General features: G+C 45.4%; 1 protein-coding gene across 3 annotated transcripts in view; it reads left to right on the forward strand.

The window, feature by feature from the left end:
• The first annotated feature begins 238 nt into the window (after window positions 1–238).
• Window positions 239–19,667, forward strand: part of EFCC1 (EF-hand and coiled-coil domain containing 1) — a 41,834-nt gene continuing 22,405 nt past the window's right edge. For all 3 annotated transcript variants that reach the window (XM_042026685.1, XM_042026686.1, XM_042026687.1), the window contains exons 1-2: window positions 239–943; window positions 2,244–2,650. In XM_042026685.1, the coding sequence (XP_041882619.1) occupies window positions 308–943; window positions 2,244–2,650 (1,043 nt within the window). In that variant the 5' untranslated portion in view covers window positions 239–307. The remainder of the gene's footprint in view (window positions 944–2,243; window positions 2,651–19,667) is intronic.

A 19,667-nucleotide genomic window follows, 5' to 3' on the forward strand; every position in this document is an offset into this window, starting at 1 on the left:
CTTAAGAAATCAGAAACAAACTTGGGGCGCAGGCTTGGCAGACAAACCAAGCAGGGTGGCACCTGCCCGCTTTGCCTGAATCCCTTTTCCTGACGGACAAAGGGGATCGCGACTCCGCTGCGGGGCGAGCCGGGCGCTCCGCGAGCAGCGCTGGAGCAGCGCCGGGGCAGCGGCGGGGCAGCGCCGGCCCCGCCCCGCCCGTCCCGCCCATCCCATCGCGCCCCGCCGCGGGCCGGGGCCGGGGCCGAGCGCTGGGGCGGGCGGGCGCTCGGGATGGTCGGGCAGCGCCGCGGGACGGGCGGGCGCGATGGAGCCGCCTGAGGGCTGGGACCCCTACGGGCGGCCGGCCCGGCGCACGCAGTGGCTGGTCAGCGCCCTCGCCTACCACTACGGGCTGGACCGCGGCGTGGAGAACGAGATCGTCGTGCTGGCCACCGGCCTGGACCAGTACCTGCAGGAGATCTTCCACCACCTGGACTGCGCCGGGGCGGGCCGCATCCCCGGCGAGGACTTCCGCACGCTGTGCCAGGTGCTGGGGCTGGAGGAGGCGGCGGACCCCGAGGAGTGCGCGGGGCTGTGGGACGGGCTCTCGGCCGAGCTCACCTTCCGCCAGTTCCACGCGCGGCTCTGCGGCCACTTCAGCACCCGCGCGGGGCCGCGGCTGCCGCTGGGCCGGGAGAGCGAGCACATCGAGACCCAGATCCGCCTGCGCAGCCCCCGCCGCCGCCGCCGCGCCGACCCCGCCGGCCGCGGAGCCGCGGGCAGCGCCGAGCGGCGGCCGCCGGGGCCCTGCTCCCGAGAGTGCTACGAGGAGATCGTGGCGCTGGAGCAGGCCGAGGACCGCATCGCCAAGCTGGAGGAGGAGAACGGCAGCCTGCGGGAGCTGGTGGAGGACATGCGGGCCGCCCTGCAGAGCAGCGACGCGCGCTGCCTGGCGCTGCAGGTGAGTCCGGGGCGGCTTCTGCACCGGCCTCCCGGAGGCGGCTCGGGTGGCCCCGAGTGCTTCAGGAAAGATGCTGCTCTCGGAAAGTCAGTGTTAAAAACCCCTCCACCTCCTGACTGAGACCGAAGTTGCTCGTTCATCCTCGGCATTAACTTTTAGCAAAGTTTAGTTACAGGGAGGCTTTAAGGAGAAACGTATCTTCACCAGTGTGCCATTGTATGTAGCTATGGGATAGGCTGATGAGCACTCTGTTAAAAGTGTAGGGGAGTTCAGCTTAACAAACCCAAGTGTACAATGCTGCTGCTTCTATTGCACTTTCAGCCAGGATGTGCTGATACTATATACTGGATATGCACCACTGCAGGGTTTTTCCTGAAGTGGGAAAGAACTTCTGGAGTCTCACCTGTACAAGCACGTACAGTGCCTCAGTCATAAGTGCCTCAGAAACCTTAGAAGTACATTTTCTTCCGAGCATGGTCACAAGATTTCAGAGTGGGAGCCAGTTCTGTGAGCAGGCTGATGAACAGTCTTGGGCTTCTCTGCAGAGCCCCATTAATTCTGGAGCTGGTTTCTGCTGGTTCTGCTGTACTGGCTCGAGTGAAACACATACACATTTAACAGCAGTTAAATTACTCTGGCATGAAATAGCATGGAACAGGCAGAGCAGTGAAGGGCAGCATGGACCAGTTGTTCTGGCAGGTCTGATCAGGTCTGATTTGATACTAACACAGGACTCACAGAACTGCTCCGTGTGTGACACTGCCACTTGTGTTAGCTGGCTGCTCCTCTTCACAACATCCATCATGGCAGGTCAAAGCCACTTTTACCATTTTCATCTGAAAAGGGAAAGGAAATCTGAAGCAAACGTGAAGTCATGAGTCTGAGGCCCCAGGAAGAATCAAAAGGACAAAGAGGAGAGCTCCAGAACACCCCCCAGCTGCTCCCTGCTCTCTTCTTCTGAACACAACTTCATGGGAAATATCTTTTTCAGCACACTACTTGACTTCTGAGTGCAGACCATAGTAATGACATTAAAGCTATACAGAAACTTGTGCAATAACATAATAGCGAGTAGTTTGAAAACTAAATGTATAGCTAGGTATTAAAAACTACTTTCCAGAGATTTTTTTCATTGTCTCTGTGTTTGGCAAAGGTCAAGTAGCTTTAGCTGCTGATCAACTGTATGTGATTAAAAAAATCCCCAGCAAAGCACAATCCAGCCATTTTCAGTCTTTATTAAAATGTCAGTTGCTTTAAAACCCATCAATTTCTCCCTGCTTTCTGCTCCTGGTCATTACAGGTGGGACTGCGGAAGAGCCATGCCAGCCATAAAGAGGAGGGAACCTGTTTCATAGGGAGTAGGAGACCATTAACACAGAACCACTCCCAGACCAAGTGCCTCCAAAGTGTCCTGAAGGAAATGGAGCTCATCCGGAGCTCCAGGGATGGGCAGATTGAAGAAGCAATCAAGTTCAATCAGGAGCTGGAGAGGGAGCTGAAGAGCTCTCAGGAAGCTCTGGTCAGCCTGGAAGACTGCAACCGTAACCTGAAGAGGGAGCAGGCGGAGATGAGGAGGAAGGTGGAAGAGGCCAGACACGCCGTCCTCAACAGTCTTGGCAAAGTGAAGGAGCTGGAAGAGAAAGCTAACGAGGTGCCACATCTGCAAATATACATTCAGCAGCTGGAATCACAACTGCAGCACTACAGGTAGGTTGGAGTCCATCAAAAAGCGCCTATAAAGTCACAGTGTTGGGACACAAGTCAGTTTGAGAATCTCTGGTTGTGGCTTATTAAACGTCTCCAAATACATCTTGTAAAATCTAGCCAGAGGGAAATTAGAAGCTGCTTGTCCATTTTATTGGGTTTCCTCTTATGGATCCCTATCCCTAAGAGAACTGGGAGCATTCAGTGGAAGGTAGGCCAAGTAAGGGTGGTGATCTACAGAGAGCTGAAGTTACTCCTCAAACACACAGCAACAGAACTCAACGTGGCAATGCTTCCAGAAAGCCCCAAAACAAATTCCTGACAGTCCTTCAGAAACCATTTCCAACACACTTATTTTTTTCACTGCATTTCCTGGTCATTAGGTCCCATCCCAAGCCAGCTGCAATCAGATGGCTGACACTCCATTTCTTAAAAAGCTCTTCAGCATGTCCTAGGAACTGGGGAAAAGCACACAAGGACAACTTCTGGCCAGTGGTTTTAAACTCTGCTGTGACTTCATTGCTTCCTCACTGGCAGAATAGGTAATACTGAAAAGAGAGAAGCTGAAGTGTTCCTAAACCCACAAAATAATATAGTGGGAATCTCAAACAAGGAATACATTACTCAACTAAACCCTGCTTTTGTAACAGCATAAACAAATCTTTCCAGAAGCCAGAAAGCTGGTCATGAATTTAATAGTTCACTGCCTTTGTTGCTTTTTATCTCAAATGAAACTTGGACTCATAGATGGTTATTAAGTGTTAGGCATTTCTGCCCAAGTTTAAGACTGACCTGTGGGATAAAATCTAGTTTATATTCTCACTGACCCAAAGCAAAACCAGTATTTATAGATATATTTTTACTTACACTACTAAATCTAGTATTTTAATAAATTGCCTCTTCTGAACTCCTTGTCTCTTCCTAAACTTACACTTCCTCTGTTTGCTTATAAGAAGAATTCATAGTGAGTTATTTGTGGCATCATAGCTATTGTACTGTTTTATGAAGTGAGGAAATTCTAAAAATAACCATTTTATCCAGTGTCTTTCTGTGAGCATTGTGTATGTTAATACTTGCATGGTTGCAGAAGATCAAAGAAGATAAAAACATTTATTTAAACATCTATAGGATTTAAAAAGCACCGTGAGGGCACGTAATGTTTGAGATGACTGTCAGGGGTCTCTGGATGAATGATACAACTCCTGGTGCTAAAAGGGATCCCACAACTGGTCAGGTCTATCATGTCCTCCTTGGCACGAGCACCAGAGATTTACTATGAGCTCTTGTCCTGTGGAATTGCTTTTCCAAAATATGATGAAGGATAAAAAAGATCACCTGGAAACAGGTAGAGGTGAATGAGTTAAAGGCAGTAAGGAATGTCCACTGGCCTCGCAGAGCAGCAACTTTACGGGTTACATCAAAACAAAGACTGTGAGTTCAAAATGTAAATTACATGTTCCTTGTGAGATAACCTTCATGTGTAATACTTATTTTTAAATTGCATGCTAATTTAGAGTGACTGTCAAGCTCAGGAATGGTGCTGAACTGACCATTTGGGAACTACACCCCTTTTTTAGCCCCACTGGCTTTGAGATTCCCTGTTGGCCATAAAGCACCTCCCACTCCCCATCCACGTAAAACAGCTCTTGGTGTAAACAGTTTAACTTAGAGATGCATAATGGTAACTGTGACTTGCATGCCTGTGGTCATATTCCACAGCATATGGAATGCCATCATTCCACACATTCCCCGGGGTGGCACCAAGGTGCCCAAACTGGCAGAAAATAGTGAATCAGCAGTGCAGAGCTGTGTGTTAGGGTGGGGAAAGGGTTCAGCAGCAGCATGGCTGGCTCTGCCCCACACAGCCTGGGCTGTCCCAGCTTGTCCCTCCCTTTGCTTGCTCACACTGGTGCTAAGGCAGCACAAACTCCTCCTGCTCAGGGAAATTCACCTTTTCCTGATGTGCAGGAGTCCACATCCATGGCTGTAGCTCAGGTGAGGTGCTGGGAGTGCTTGGTGAGGGGAAGAGATGGGTTGGCTGAGGTGTGGAGAGGGAGGGACAGCTGGGACCCCAGCGGGTTCTGACTGTCACTTGGCAAGGGTGTCACTTGTCCTGTTAGTTCAAGGCAGCCTGTGTTTCAGTCACTACTCCAGTGAGCAGTTTTCTCCCTTGCCAGGTGCCACACAGAGTTTGTGAGCAGGATCTGGGTTTGGCAAGAGCTAGTGCTGCAAGGTAGTGGTGGAGAGAAATGGGGGGGATTTGGGTGTTCTGCAGAAGGCATTAACAACTGCAGATATGTCTCCCAAGAATTCACCTTAAGTGGCTTGGTGAGCCCCAGGTTTCCTCCAGCTGAAGTCAAATTTCTTCCAGAGAGGATCATCTTCAAGAGTGAGTCTGATCTATGAGCTTTACACACTGCTCCTGTTTATAGTTTCACATTTATAAAGGAAATGATTTCTTCTTTTAGGTTCAGACTTTAAAAGCTCTTTCAGCATCTAAATCCCTCTTCTAGACCTCCATCTGATACCTGCTTGCTCTCATTTAGATCTGGAATTACAACCATGACCTTAAGTTATAATCCCTAATGCAGGAAACAACACAGTTTGCATTTATTCAGGAAAGTGTTTAAGTACCTGCAAGTGATTAAATGTTGTCCTAAATTGGAGTGTGTAATTATAATCACCTGTTCCTGATTTCATCTTCCAGATTCATATTCCTGTGAATCTGTATGACTTACACATGAAATTCTTCTGAGTGCACAGGTTCCTGTGCCAGGGTTTGAAATGTTCCTGTCACACCGTTAGGTTCCTAACCCAGCCTAGTTGACCAAACAGTTCATAGTTCTTGTCTTCAGGTGCACATCCAAATCTTCCTGCTCTAATGAGTGTGTCAGGTTTCTGTCCCCTTTCCTCCCCATGAGACATCTGGACTATCTTTCAGCTTTTATTTTTTAATCCCTGTCAAGTTAGTGAGTCAGCTGTAAATTTCAATAAATTCCTTACTGAAAAGCTTGAGTTCAGAGGAAAAAGACATCACAAGAAATTATGTATTTATCACTGGTATTATATAAAAAGTGTCTCATTCCCAGTGCCTGATTACAGGAGAGTTTAGGAAGTCGAGCAAGTCCCATTTTTCTGCAGTGCTGCCCAGGGAGTTATTCCCAGAGGACAAATCATTAACCACTATTCCCTAAACTCCCTTTTTTTTCCCCACTAAGTTTTGCTCCAGCACAAGGTGACACCATTCATGTATTCTAATATCGTCCTATGATTTCTAAGTATTGTTTGTAAAAATACCACACATTAAAATGTTACTACAGTAAAAATGTCACATCTACTGCTTCTTTTTATCCATTGACCCATTTGCCCTGTCAGAAAAGGAGATTAGATTGGTTTGACATGAATTGTTCTTGCCAAATATAAGTTGGCTCTGTTTTCTGTACTACACTGGAGGTGGCTTAGAAATTGATTACTTAATAATATTCTTTTTCTCTTAGCACTGGAGGGAACAGAACAATTTAACAATGATTTTTTTTTTGATCCCAGTGTAACAAATAAAAAGAAAGGTCATCTAGAATCGAAATAAACTTCATAATAGAGAATGTTCACAGAGGGTTTATGTTGCTGCATTAATCAGCAGCACAGTAATTACATAGGTCAGTGAAGGGAGTCATAAAATACCAAAAATGCTTCCCATATGCATGGTCTGTCTCCCAAATTACTTAATTATCCATCAGCATGGATATGTGTTAATGAGTAAGAATCCTTCTGGCATGGAATGCAGAGAGGCTTGTTTCAGCCCCTCGTATTCTCCTGTAAATATGAAGATTGAGGCCTCTAGCATCATTTTCTCCATTTATTTATTTCATCAGTGTCAGTTTGTCTAAGAAGTTATGCTTTAGGTTATCCTATACTGGAAGCAGTTCAGTTTTTCTTCTCTTTCAGGAGACAGTGCCCTGATCTTTTCAATAATTCCTCAGGTTATCATTCACTCTGTAAAATACAACAAGATGGACCAAACAGGTCCAAATCAATAATCCAAGAACAGGAAGGAAATATTGAAATACTCCAAACAAGTACAGGATCAGCTCCATTAAGTGAAGAATAAAAAGCCCTAGGAAGGAAACACTAATGCACAAAAGAAGGTGTCTGTAGTAGGTTATTTCCAGTCAGAATGGTAATGTTTTATATTTAGGCACCCTAGAACTGTTTTCTACTTTAAAAATTAGACAATAAAGAAAATCTGGACAATTTCTGCTTGACTACTGTCATCAATACCAGCTCCTTGCTGTTGTGAGGTGAGGGACCTCTTGGCAATTTGTTCCAGATGGCACAAAATTTGAGTGGGAGCTGTGGGTGTGTGTGTGCTGGACCACACCGAAGGCTGGACAGACCTGCAGGTGGTAAAGACAGGGAGCAGGGACTGATGTCAATCAGTAGGAATGAGGGCACTCAGGGAACTGAGCTCACAGAGAGTGAAATGAAATATTAATTGCAGAGGCTCATCTGCAAAAGCACTCAGATTCTTCTGGATGAACTGATGTCATCACATTTCATTTTCTAACTTTGCTGTAGCTGATACTGTTTTCTGCTAAGGAGTGTGAGAAGTTTTTTATTACAAAGAACTCTGCCAAAAACCACAGAGCCTCATGTTTTTGAAGAAGTTAGCAGTAGCAGGTGAATATATTCCCATCATATGAAGTTTAAACTACTTGTGGGTCTTTAGCCATAGAAGAACCGTAAGCTAAGCAAGCAAATCAGATTACTCTCATTGGGAACACTTTAAAGGAGCATTTTGATTTCACAAGAAGGGATAGTGGAGGGTATTGTTATTTATGGTAGAGAGAACTGTACAGAGCAATTTAAATACATTAATTTGGCATTGTAGAAAATGTATAGCACCTCTTTCTGTGGAAGAGCTACTTTTATTTCAAACACAAGAGTCTTTCAAAACTTCCCATGATAATAGCAAAACCTTCAAATCCGTTCACATAACTGCAAGTTCATTTATCCCCAAGGAACCTGTGTGCTTTGACAATGGAAGTGTAGCCACTTCCCTGGCCTTTTTCCTGGGCTTTTACTTACACAGTGTTTATTCTTGGGAGGCTTTCCCTGGCTTCTCACTAAATCCCCCTTTCATCTGGCTGCCCGTGTTTGCTGTGCAGGGAGTGGAGCAGCAGGAGCACCATGGCAGTGCCACACACAGGGACAGCCCCGTCCTGCTCCGTTTGCTGGCCCTGCTGGAGCTGTCCCTCAGCAGCCCCCAGCACATCCCCTCCTGGGGATGGAGGATGAGAGTGCCCTGCAAGCCCTGCTGCAGCACTGACAAAGCCACAGCCCAAGGCTGAGGAGTCGGTTCTGTCCTCCCATACCCAGAGAGCAGCTGCCTTTCACAGCTGCCTCCTCCGCCCTCCTGTGCACGATTTGAATCATGCTAACCCCTCCTACACCAGAGGGATTCGGTTTTTTTCCCAAGAGGATGTGCAGTCAGGGTTTCTGCAGCTTTTCTTCCCTGAATTAGTGCCTGGAAATTCAGGCAGCAGCTTGGTGACAGCTGTGCACCTCCCTCCTTCATCCGCCTGCTCTGACTTTCCCAGTACTAGACTCTCTTACTGCACAATCTTATTACCTGGCTTATCTTATGACCCCCAAGCAGAAAGACTGATTTCATACACAAACATAACTTTAAAGAAAAAAATTCCTCCCCTACCCCTTTCAAACCCAAAGACTGGAGTCCCCATCAGAGGCTGTGACCCTCAGACAGCAGAGCTCCCATTCCAGAGCCACTGGTTTGTGGTTACTGCAAGAACCAGCACCAGACGTGGTCCTGGATCATAACCAGCCCTCAGCTACACCCCTCTGGCTTTCTGGGCTGCAGCACCTGTCCCTATCCAGCACTGGCTGTGTGGCCCTTGCATCCCAGGCACCTTGTGCCCAATGGGCACAGCTTGCCCCTGACAGGACCTGGCTGCCCCGTGCCAGTTGGCCAAACCTCCCCTAACAGATGCTTTGAAGAGCCAGCAGGATTTTTGAAATTCACCTTTTCTTCAGGTCAGTTTTATCAGACAAATTAATAATATATAACCTCAAAGTGTAACCTGTGGCTGGAACTTGGGGCTTCTATACTCCCTGTATGTCTAAGACTGGCAAAAATCTGAATTAAAACTACCAGGGGCAAGATCCTGAGAGGACCTGGGTACTGACAAGTGCTTCAGTCAGGCACTTGCACACAAATTTTGTATGAAGTACTTCATTACTCCACTGAGCCCCTCCAGAGATGAAATTAAAACAAATAAACCACCCATATCTCGGGTGGGTTTAGTGTATGTTATTTTTGTGTCAATTCACATGAGTTACTTTGAAAATCTAACAGTGCTGATCACCTACACTTAGGCACAAGCAGAGGATTCTCCGTTCTTTTAAGCTTTTTATTCTGCTGAAGGAATAAAAGGGAAGAGATTTTATGCATTATTTTCTTCATAAAACTTGAAAATTACTTCATGAAAAGGAGGAGAGGAGAAATTCTACTAAAGCAGTAAGAAGGGATTAATTACTCTTTGCTCCTATCTCACTTTCCTTCAGAATACAAAACAGACAAGGTAATTTGTAATATAGATGCTGAAAACCCAGATTTTCAAAGAGATTAAACTAATTTGTTTTGCTAAAATAGCCTGATCTCAGAATACAGAAGGATTAGTGATCTGCAGGGGAGGAGGCTTTATCTCTTGAAAACATCCCAAAACAGACAATGATGTAACAAAATGAGTGAAGTCACCCTAGAAATGTTTGAGGGAAACTTGTAGATGTTATGCTTAAAAAAAGCCAAACCAAACCCGAAATTCAACAAAAAACCCTTTAAATTGATGTGCAGGAAAAAAAGCATGGAATCATGAAGGACCTGTCCACTCAAACTTGTCATTTGATTTGAAAGTGAGGTGTTCTCCTTCAGCATCCTGCTTCAACCAGGTGTTAACAGAGTCGTCCACCCCGAGAAAGAGGTGATAGATGCACATGCAACCATTCCACTTCATCCTTCACTTCAACTCTCAAAAAGCTCCTCTGTGTTACAGTAACAGAGTTACCTGGAAACCTGGGAAAATACCTGCAAAGTAAATTAATTAACTCCATGGCTTCCCTGGGAACTTGCAGACCCACAAGCTGAGTTCTTAAACCCCATCCTCAGGACAGCCCAGCCAAGATGGAAAGATTGTAAATACCCTCGTGTTCCTCAGGACACTGCCAGGGCTGAGGCACCCAGCCTCTAAACCTGCCTGGGCTCTGAGGAGGCTGGGGCTGAGCTGATAAATGTCACTGATGGGAGGAAATACAGTACAGGCAACTCCTGTACTTCCAGTGACACGAGACAATTACTCAGCAGCCCTGCAAATATTTGTTCTGTTTGGGACTCCTGCTGAATCTCTGCCCATGTTTGCTGTGCTGTTCCCTTCCCTTCATTCTCCTGGGCGTCCTTTCAACTTTATCAGTGTCTCATCTGCCTGATTAGCAGCATGATTAAAATCCTCACTGATATTTGCCTGTCTCATGCCTGGCTGGGGGTGTCCTTTTTGTGACACTCAGCACGATTCTCTGGATTTGCCTGGGAATCTGAACCTCAGTTATTCTGAACTGCAGCCCCTGAAAAAACTAAGGGAAACTGCAGTCACATCCCAAGGAAAGTGATGTCCTCAAACCAGAGAAGAAAGCTAGAAAAGGATGCCCTGCACTATAAGTAAAGCTTGGATTACATGGATCTGGTCTTACAGATTTGTGTCCTGAGGTAATCCCAAACTGGAAATTCAAAACAGACTGAGGCTGTGGGGGGAAGGAGGGTGGGAAGAGGAGCTGGTCAATGTATCTGCTTCAGTTCTTTATTACAGAAAAGAGATATCCAGGGATACCCAGTTCCACCTCCCCTGTGGCAGGGGAACTTTAAGACCATCTAAAGATTAACTTTAAGGTCCTTCCAACCCAAACCACACTCTAATTCTATGGTATTTTCACAGTTTCAGATGTGAAACCTATCAAGTCAAGCAACCTGAAAGTTGTAAAATGCATCAAGAGACTGGCTTTAGTTCAGAGACCATTCCTCACCTTTGAAAAAAAAAAAAAAAGGAATTTGTATACATATTTGTAGCTTTTCATAACACCCATCTGAAAATTTGGCAAATTCTGATAAAAATGAATAGGTATGTGTGGCCTTAAGGGATCACAAAGCTGCAGCTCAACTTCAGAGATTGAAAACATAAAGCGTGGTCTGAAGCTTAACCATTATTGCAGGTATCTGTATCCCAGCATCTGCCTGTGTTCTGCTCACCATTCCACATAGGAATGTACTTTATTAAAAAAGAAATCTTCCAATAAATGCCAACTGTAAGCTTTGAGCAACAAGGCATCATTAGGAAGTTACTTCTGTGGAACAAAGAATTTCAGCCTCCACAGCATTGTTCTTAAACCACTTGAAAAATAAGGTGTGGAGGCTGTGATTGACTGTGGGTTGCAGTCCCTCCTTGTTTGAGGAGAAAAATATTCTCTGAAGGCTGCCTGAGCTTGGAGTGCTAATTGCCATCAGGCCACACATCATCCCTTTCAAGAACAGAGGTGCCGAGTGTTGGGAGTCAGATTTCAGAGGAAAGACCCCAAACCTTTCAATAAATCTCCAGAATAAAAATCAGGCCCTGTGCTTTGTTTTGTGCAGAGCCTCTGCTCACAGCAGAGTGTTTCAGGGAGGGTTCATGGTGTCCCATTAATCATAACACTGAAATATCTGGGACTCACTGCACATCTGCTCTGCTTTTGCTCTCTGTACTTGACCCCATCACACGTCCTTGGCATGAGATCGCACAACAGAAAAGTATCTGGGGCTGCCCAGGGTGAGGGCAGCCAAGTTTGAAGCACAGCACTGTCAGGTTTAAGCCAAGCTCTGAGTACAGTGTTTTCACTCTCCTGGAGCTGGTAGGTCTAAGGGGCACTGCTTGGCACAAAATTACGAGGCAGAAATAGGAGCAATTAGAGCAAAGCCAATGCTTGTGAAAATTGCAGAAGAGGAGGTTTTGCTACCCATTTCTGTGCTTGGAAGGGTGGCAAACAGGCAAAGGTGGCATTTCCAGCAAGGGTACACCTGAGTTTTGTGGGGCATCACTCTGTTGTCACCCATGAGCCCCCCTGTCACTACTGAATGACATTAATAAATCAAATCTCAAACTACCACTTTAAGATACAAAAAGGAAATAAAATTAAATACTTCACTTGGCTTTCGTGTTGAAGAGGCAGTTTCCTTAGTTGCAAATTATTTTTTGCTCAGATTTCTAATTCAACCAAACAAAAAAGGAAAATATTCAAACTGTTATAAGCAAAAGTTAGGAGAGAAGCTGGTCCTTAGTGTGAAAGGTCTGTGTTTCCATTAATGAATGTACATGGCTTGGCTCTGCTTAATTTCCAATGCTGTCTCTGTCAGCAGAGAAGAAAAGAATAAGAAAATCAAGAAAAAGAACGTTCTTAGTTTATTTTGTCAGTAAAACTGTGTCTCTGCTGCCGGAGCCCTGGCTGGGATGTGACAGGTTTTTCAGAAGTCTTCCAGCTGTGAAATATTCCCACCACTGGCAGGATATTCCTGGGTAAATGCACTGACTTTGAACAATAGACCTTTCAGTGCAGCCAGGGATTGGTATCTCTCAGAAAAGCTGTGATTAATCTCTCTGCAGCAGAATTATACACCAGGTTTGTTCCTGTGCTGTCAATCTCACACTCGCTGCTTTCCTCCCTCTCTCCTTGTTCCCTGCCTGCTTTGCTCTCTTTGGTTTGGGGATCTTTGTTCATCATGATTTACAGTTTCCAAAGGATGCTTCAAATGCATTTAAACACAGGAAACTTGAAAATTAAATAAGTATAAAGCTTTTAAAGTAAACACTATGTGGGATATGAATGATCTAAGCTTTGATTTCACATCAAATACCCATCATTAAGGATCTAAGATCCTGAGAGTTTAGACCTGTACTGTTTAGAAATTTGAGGAACTGTCAGTCCCTAAGGCTTGGCACTTGTTTTGAAGTATTAAAAGTAATTTATGTTTAAATTGCAGTTCTCCAGCCTTACCAGTTAAGGCCCTGCTTCTGCAAGCAGCAATGTCTTGCATCAAACAAGTATTTTCTCCTAGGTAGGGTGCACCTTGCTTATAATCCAAATTACCTCTATATCAAAATGATGTTGTTTTTAGAACAGAAAATTATTAATGCTAGAAAGGCAGCAATTATTTCTTCCCCTTCCAAGCAGAGGGAGCTTTCCTGTGGCAGGTTCCCATGGACCAGCTAAATTGATGGATCTGTGTTTCCTGAGCGAACATGACGCACGGAGCAGCAATCACCGGGAAGTAATTGACGGTTTGCTGTCTCATGTGCTCAAGCCAAACCTTTAATTCTATTCCTCCACATTTACCTGTCATCATATGCAGGAAACAAACAGCAAATAACCCCTAAACAAAGCAATGACTCCACGGGCAGAGCCCACAAAGACACCCCGAGCCCTCCCGCTTATCTGGTCAGTGCCTGGAAGGCTGAGCTGAATTCTTCCCTTCTCTAAAGAAAGAAAAGGCCGTGGAGAGCAGAGGGGGGAGAAGGAGCAGTTCTGCTCGTTACCATGAAAAAGGAGCTGTCAAAGCATCACCTTCTTTCACCCTTCCTGCCTCGCCAGCCTTTTTCTGACCCGGGGAACGGGAGCTCAAACCAAAGCGTGCGGGCGAGCGCTGGAGCTGCGCAGGGCAAAGGCGGGGCGCGGGGACGGGACGGGGCCGGGCCGGCACAGCTCAGCTCGGCTTCCCTCCCTTGTGTGTGCTGCTGCACACACAGCCCCTCCTGCTTCCAGCCCCGATCCTGCCGGGAAAGCTCGGGCGTGGAGAACACGAGCAGCCAGGTGCGGATGCCGCCTGCGCTCCGCGCCAGCAGCAGCAGCAGCAGCAGCAGCACGGCGTGTCCTTGTCCTGGGCACCCCAATCTCCTCGGGCAGCTGCAGAAAGGCTCAAAGCAAAGTTTAAATGCTGGCACAGGAATGGCGAAGTTTAACCGGGTCCTGTGTTGTAACAGCTCACAATGGGCAAGGTGAATGCGAGCTGGGAGAGCTGCTGAGGTACAGAAGGAAAATCAGGAACGGCAGTGTTTTTAAAGGCAGGTTTATGAACCATCCGTCAGCTCAACATGCAGAGACCCGAGTTCACTCCAGGGGTTTATTATTTTTGGTGAAGTTAAGCAAACCAATGCTTTTGAATTTTGGTTTGCCTTTTAACCAAGCTTAGAATGAAGCGACTCTTCAGTGACAAAAGTCCTCCCAGGACCCTGGGAACACATGCTGCCTTGCCAAGCTTTACAAAAATGCTTTATTTTTTCCATTACTTTTTAAGTGAAACTGTAAACCCGTGATCTGGCCCAGAATATAATAACAAAAAAGTGCCAGGTCAGAGGTGAGTGCTACAAAACAGGTGTAAAAAAGCTTAGACTGTGCATCCTTAAATTTAAAGGGCTTCCCCTCCCTCCTCGATCAAACAAATGCATACTGCACACACTGGTAATGTACTTAGTGGGTGAAATGCATTGTAAATGAATTACAGGTTTTATACTTTAAAAGATTAGTTTGTGCTTAAAAAGCTGTACCCTGTCTGATGTTAAACCCCAGGACATATCAGATTGTTTCTCTCTCATTAAACACTGCAGAAGAGACCATCGTTCAGAGGTGAGTCTGAACTAATCTCTGGAGCTAAACTCAGTGAAGTTCCAGCTCGGTAAATTGATTCATGTCTCCACTAAAAGTGCATTTGAATCACAAAGCTTGGTTTCGGATCAGAATTGCCATCGAGGGTGAGCTGGGTATGGAACTTTGACTTTACCCTAATTTCAACCATGACTGGTAGTCTGGAAACATGTTTTGTTTGGGCTGTATTTTAGTTGGAGAAATCTGCTTTATATCACATGGTAAGGAAGACTACAATATTGTGATTACAATTTTATTTTTAGGTGAAATAATACTGGAAATAAAGATTTTTAAATTGCTCAATTAGTCAAGATGTGAAAAACCAGGATCAGCTGTGAAGAACTGCAGAATGGTCTTAGGACACTGAGTGATGGGATGGTGGCAGGTACCACATAAATGAAATCAGATTCATTTGGGGGGCAAAAATACCAAAACCAACCCCAAACAACACTTTCAGCTTCAGTGCAACAGATACAGTGATAAACTCAGAGCTTATTACAACTGCTGAAGAATTATATCTTTGAGCTTTATAACTCTAGGAAATGTGTCTGTTCAGTTATTAAGTTGCAGGGAGCAAAGCAAATAAAATATTCAAAGGTATTACAAAGGGAATAGAGAACAATACAAAGAAAATAATTATGCACCTTCACAGAACACCTGTATCAGAACAAAGAAATTCATGATCCTTTCACCTAAACCAATTAAACTGGAAGAGGCCTAGAAAAGGCAAGAAGTGTGGAAAAAAAAAGGCGTGGAAATGATTTTAGCCACTTGCAGATGTGGAAGAGAGAGAGCTGAGGAGAGGTGTGAAATGGGTCTGTAAAATTTTCATCCAGAAGATGAATAGGGAAGAATTGTTCAGTCTCTCAGCACAGGAACTGTGAGCCAGGGCATGAAAGCAGGAGGCAGGTTCAAAGCACACAGAAACCAAAGTGACTCTCACCCAGTGGGTCCCACTAGCTTGGAGCACCTTCCAGCACCGTGCTGAGCTTGAGGAAAGGTCACACAGATTAAACAAGCAACTAAAATATCATTAAAAAACCCACTTAGCAGGTATTAAATAGAAAGTTGACATCTCCACCTGAGTCACCATGGAAATCACTGCAATACTGCAGTAAAAGGCCAGGGGAGGACTAACGATGCACCAGACACATGAAGAGCAGGGGAAATGGATCTATAGGTATTGCCTTTGAGCCTTTAAAATATGTGAAATGACAAATAAGAGTTTGAGTGTCTAACATCACCTTGGCTTCATCTGCAGGAATCCAAGGTCACAGCTCTGAGAATCAGGCTCACCTCACACCTGTAATCTCAGAGGACCCCTGCTCTGAGCTGAGCCCTGACTCACTTCAGACCTCAGCTTTGGATGTTGTCCCTTCACATCAATTTCCCCTTCTGAAAAGCTATTTTAATGACCCCAGAAGAAGGCAGCTATTCCCCACATCAGTTACTGCTCCTACAATCACCTTGAAGATGACCTACAAGCTTAGAGATGCTGTTCAATTCTTTTGTAACCACCCCCTCTCATTCAGATGTACAAATACCACTGATACCTGCAGATTAGCAGGATTTAAAATGGATTAACTGTTCCTCTGGTAAGGAGAATTTCTGAGCTACAGTGGTAAGTATTAGCTCAAGTTTGGGGAAATCTCTGACTCTCAGCTTGAGCCCAAACTTCCCCTCACAGCAACCTCTCACAGGATTTCTTGCACACCCCTCACAAGCTTCTCCTTCTGGGACATAAAGAGTAGGATACAGGATTAGGTGGCTGAAGAGTCCAGCCCAAATCTGGTGTGACAAAACCCTGCACAAGTCCCTGCCTTTAGGTCAGGCTTTCCCTTTCTGGCCGTGTCCTGGCAGATGCCTATTGTCCAGTCTCCAATCACTTATTTAATTTCCATTCAGAGCCCAGGAGCTCCCTGCTGGGCTGGGAACCAGCAGAGGCCATTCAATGGAGATGTCAGCCTTTGTGTGAGAGACAGCCACACCAATATTGCAGGGAGCCTTTTCAGCCCTTCGTGCCTACAGCAAAATTTAATCTGAAAAGCTAGGCTTAGTGTTTCTGACATGCTGGCACAGCAAATATTTCCCCACATAATTGAAAAAGATCATTTGTAAGAGTGTTGGCCCAGAGGTTCTCGACACAGACAGATCTGGGGGCAAGCAGAGCATTTTCAGAACACTGTGTGTTTATCAGAAATAGAATATGTGCTTTAATATTTCCATTCATTTGGGCCTCATGCTGTTTGCAGCTGGCTGGCACAGACAGCACTGGTATTTCTCTGTGCACGTTTGCTCACTTCACTCCAAGCTGCTTGATATGTGCATAAATATCCAATATTAAAGATTCTGCTCAATAATCTGTGTGCTATCATTCACCAGGTGTGAGGCATAGCCGAGTGCCTCACCTCTCTCTGCACATAAAGGCAAGTTTAACTTGGTTTCTCACACCCTGTTGGGACTGTCAGGGAGAGAAAATGGTGTTGAATAACCCTGGAAGGAGGGATTTGTCTCATTTCTAGTCCAGGTAGTCCTGAGGTAAAAATACAACATTATATCTCATTGAAAAAAGGAATGAAGTATTAACGGGGAATCCTCTTTTCCTTTAAAACCCCTCCAAGGATATAAGAATAGCCTGACTCCACAAGTGGGGAAGAACCAGACAGGAGAGCTGTGCTGTAAAACACAAAGCTTAAGCAGATGACACCAAAGGAGTTATTGACCACAGAGCACACTCAGCATCATCCACTTCAACAGGAGCAGAGCACTCATTCCAACCTTCCCCCACCAGCACTGCTTGGGAGCACAAGGAGCTGGAATTGCAGCAGTGCCACTGCTGCCACAGCAGTGCCTTTTATTGGTACATATTCTGCAACCACTCAAACTGTACTGTCAGACTTATTTCAGTCATTGTAACCACCCATGTCACCAGAACAACCACGATGCTTTACATGGCAAAATGAGAAAGGAGCTTTGTGTAATGGGTCATCTTACTTTGTGCTGTCCAACCCTGGCCGGGGACTTGGGAATATTTTGAACCTGACATTCAAGTTTGTGATTTCAGAAATCTATTTTTACAGAGGTTACACTGTCCTTGCCGGAACCAAAGATACAAAACACAGGCTGTATCCTGAATATTTTAGTCCTAGATAAATGTCTATATGATAAAGGAGCATGATGAAATTATCTGGTTAGATTATTCAGAAAAATCTCATTTAAAATCTCTTCACATCAATGCATGTCTTGGGGAAGGCTGTGTGCTATGAAGTCTGGAGAACTCCATCATGAATATCAAATACAGACAACTTAAAAAGCAAACACTGATTTAGAAGAGTTACACTTGGACTAGTTGATGGCTGTCTGTCCCTTCAAACCAAACTATTCTACAAGAAGAACTCAGCAGGTTTGTAAACTTGGCATCGTAGTTTTCCTCTTCAGGAAATGCAATTTTTAAAAATAAACCACATTCTATCAGATTTCAAAGTTGCAGATCTAATCCCCACCAGGGGACAGGAGAAATTTTCCTTTGTGGGCTGTTTTGAGCTTTTAACTGAAGGAACTTGTTCCCATTGTTACTGATGCTATGCTGGCAAATAAGTACAAATACGTAACTGCACGTGCTGCTCCACTAAGGCTTATGTGTGTTTTTGGTAGGTTTTATGTATGATGCTAAAATCAATCCTTAGAGCACTTCCCAAGTGGGCACAGACCCACAGGGAATGAAAAAGAATTTAATTAAAGCAACCTAAATGTGAATTCCAGAGTGACTGCTCAGGAAATGACCCCCTGCACAAGCTGAGATGGGTCTGAAGGCAGCCTGGGGTCTGCACTGGAGGATTGTAAGGTTTGGTTTGGGTTTTATACATCTTGTAGAAGAGAAGGCAAATGTGTTGCCTCGAAATGATGTTACTTTGATTTCAGCAGCTTTTATAGAGTTTAGAGAATCTCTTGGGGAACATCAGGGATAGTTTGGAGAGGTGCCAATCACCCCCAGGTGCTGCTGGCACCCGCAGCCCTCGGGCAGTAGAAGAGCAAGGAGGTCTCACATCTCCATCAGCCCCGGGAAGTGAGGAAACCCAAAGGCTCCATGAAAGATGCACCTGCCAGAGGCAATACAATCACCGTAATTATTATTTAAAACTAAACAGGCAAAACCTAAAACCTGAGGAGAGTTGCAGGCACTGAATCCCTTGTAGTGATTGCACAGTAAATATCTTTCAGGCTGGCATCTCGTGGATGTTGAGATGTTTCTACATTTTCTTCTGCAATAATGTAGTGACATGAGAAGTCAACGAGAGCAGCACCAGCCCTGTGGACTCTCTGGCCTGGTTTTGGGAACAAATAGAGTTCTTGCAGAAGTAACAGACCCCAGAATTTGAGATGTGATGGTTCTGCTGGGTTACCGAGGAAGGGCAGACTCAGGGAACCATCCCAAACATCGCTGATACGCTCTGGGGTAACCTTTGATCCTGCATGGCCTTTCTAGGGGCTGAAGTGAACAGTGGGTTTAGGGGATATTGGGAACTTGGACATTGTGTCTCTACACTGCTATGGACCAAGGGGCTAAATTCCCATGACTCTGTGTGTTTGAAGGACAATTCTTGCAGCAGGTGCCAGCACTCTCATCACAAGGTGCTCTCTGCCATCTCTGCTGTCACACCTGGAGGCTGCCTGAGGCACTGGGGCATGACGTGGTTGAAAAGTCATCTGAAACAGATCTGCACGTGGAATATCCTTTCTTTCTGTTCCCAATGATGTGTTTGGGTTTTAACTGGAGATGTGGGACGATCTGGCATTTTAAACAAATGCTTCCCCTAGAAAATCAAATTTATGCAGCAGTTGGGGTTTTTTTGCTGGCTTTGACCCTTCGTCACATCTGGAGCCCGTCACTTCTCAAACCAGCATTAACAGTGGCCCTCACATCTGAAACTAAGGTCCCTTCTGTTCCTGGTAGGATGAGAGCCCTGAAAGTAAGCAGTATTTAGTCTGACTCCCTCAGTTCTGGGCAGGATCAATGCAGCTCAATGAGCCTTTGCTAATGCAAAGCAGACTCGTGCATGCTCGTGGGATGCTGTCATTAATCCTTGGAGGACATAAACCTACAGCTGGCTCAGTTTACTGCCAGCAGCTTTTCTTAATGACCCTCCAGATATATGATGTTTAATGTACTCCTGCCCTGTTCCGAGGAATTTACAATCCAAAAGGCAGGCAGAGCATGTTAAGTGCTACCTTTAGCTGTTCATGCCAGGCTGATCACTGCAGGGGGTGAAAATGCTCTCTCAGG

This window comes from Corvus kubaryi, unplaced genomic scaffold (genome assembly GCF_017639235.1).
Source record: "Corvus kubaryi isolate FWS band 111438036 unplaced genomic scaffold, C.kubaryi_AGA036_p1.0 37285, whole genome shotgun sequence".
In the NCBI taxonomy this organism is placed as follows: Eukaryota; Metazoa; Chordata; class Aves; order Passeriformes; family Corvidae; genus Corvus; species Corvus kubaryi.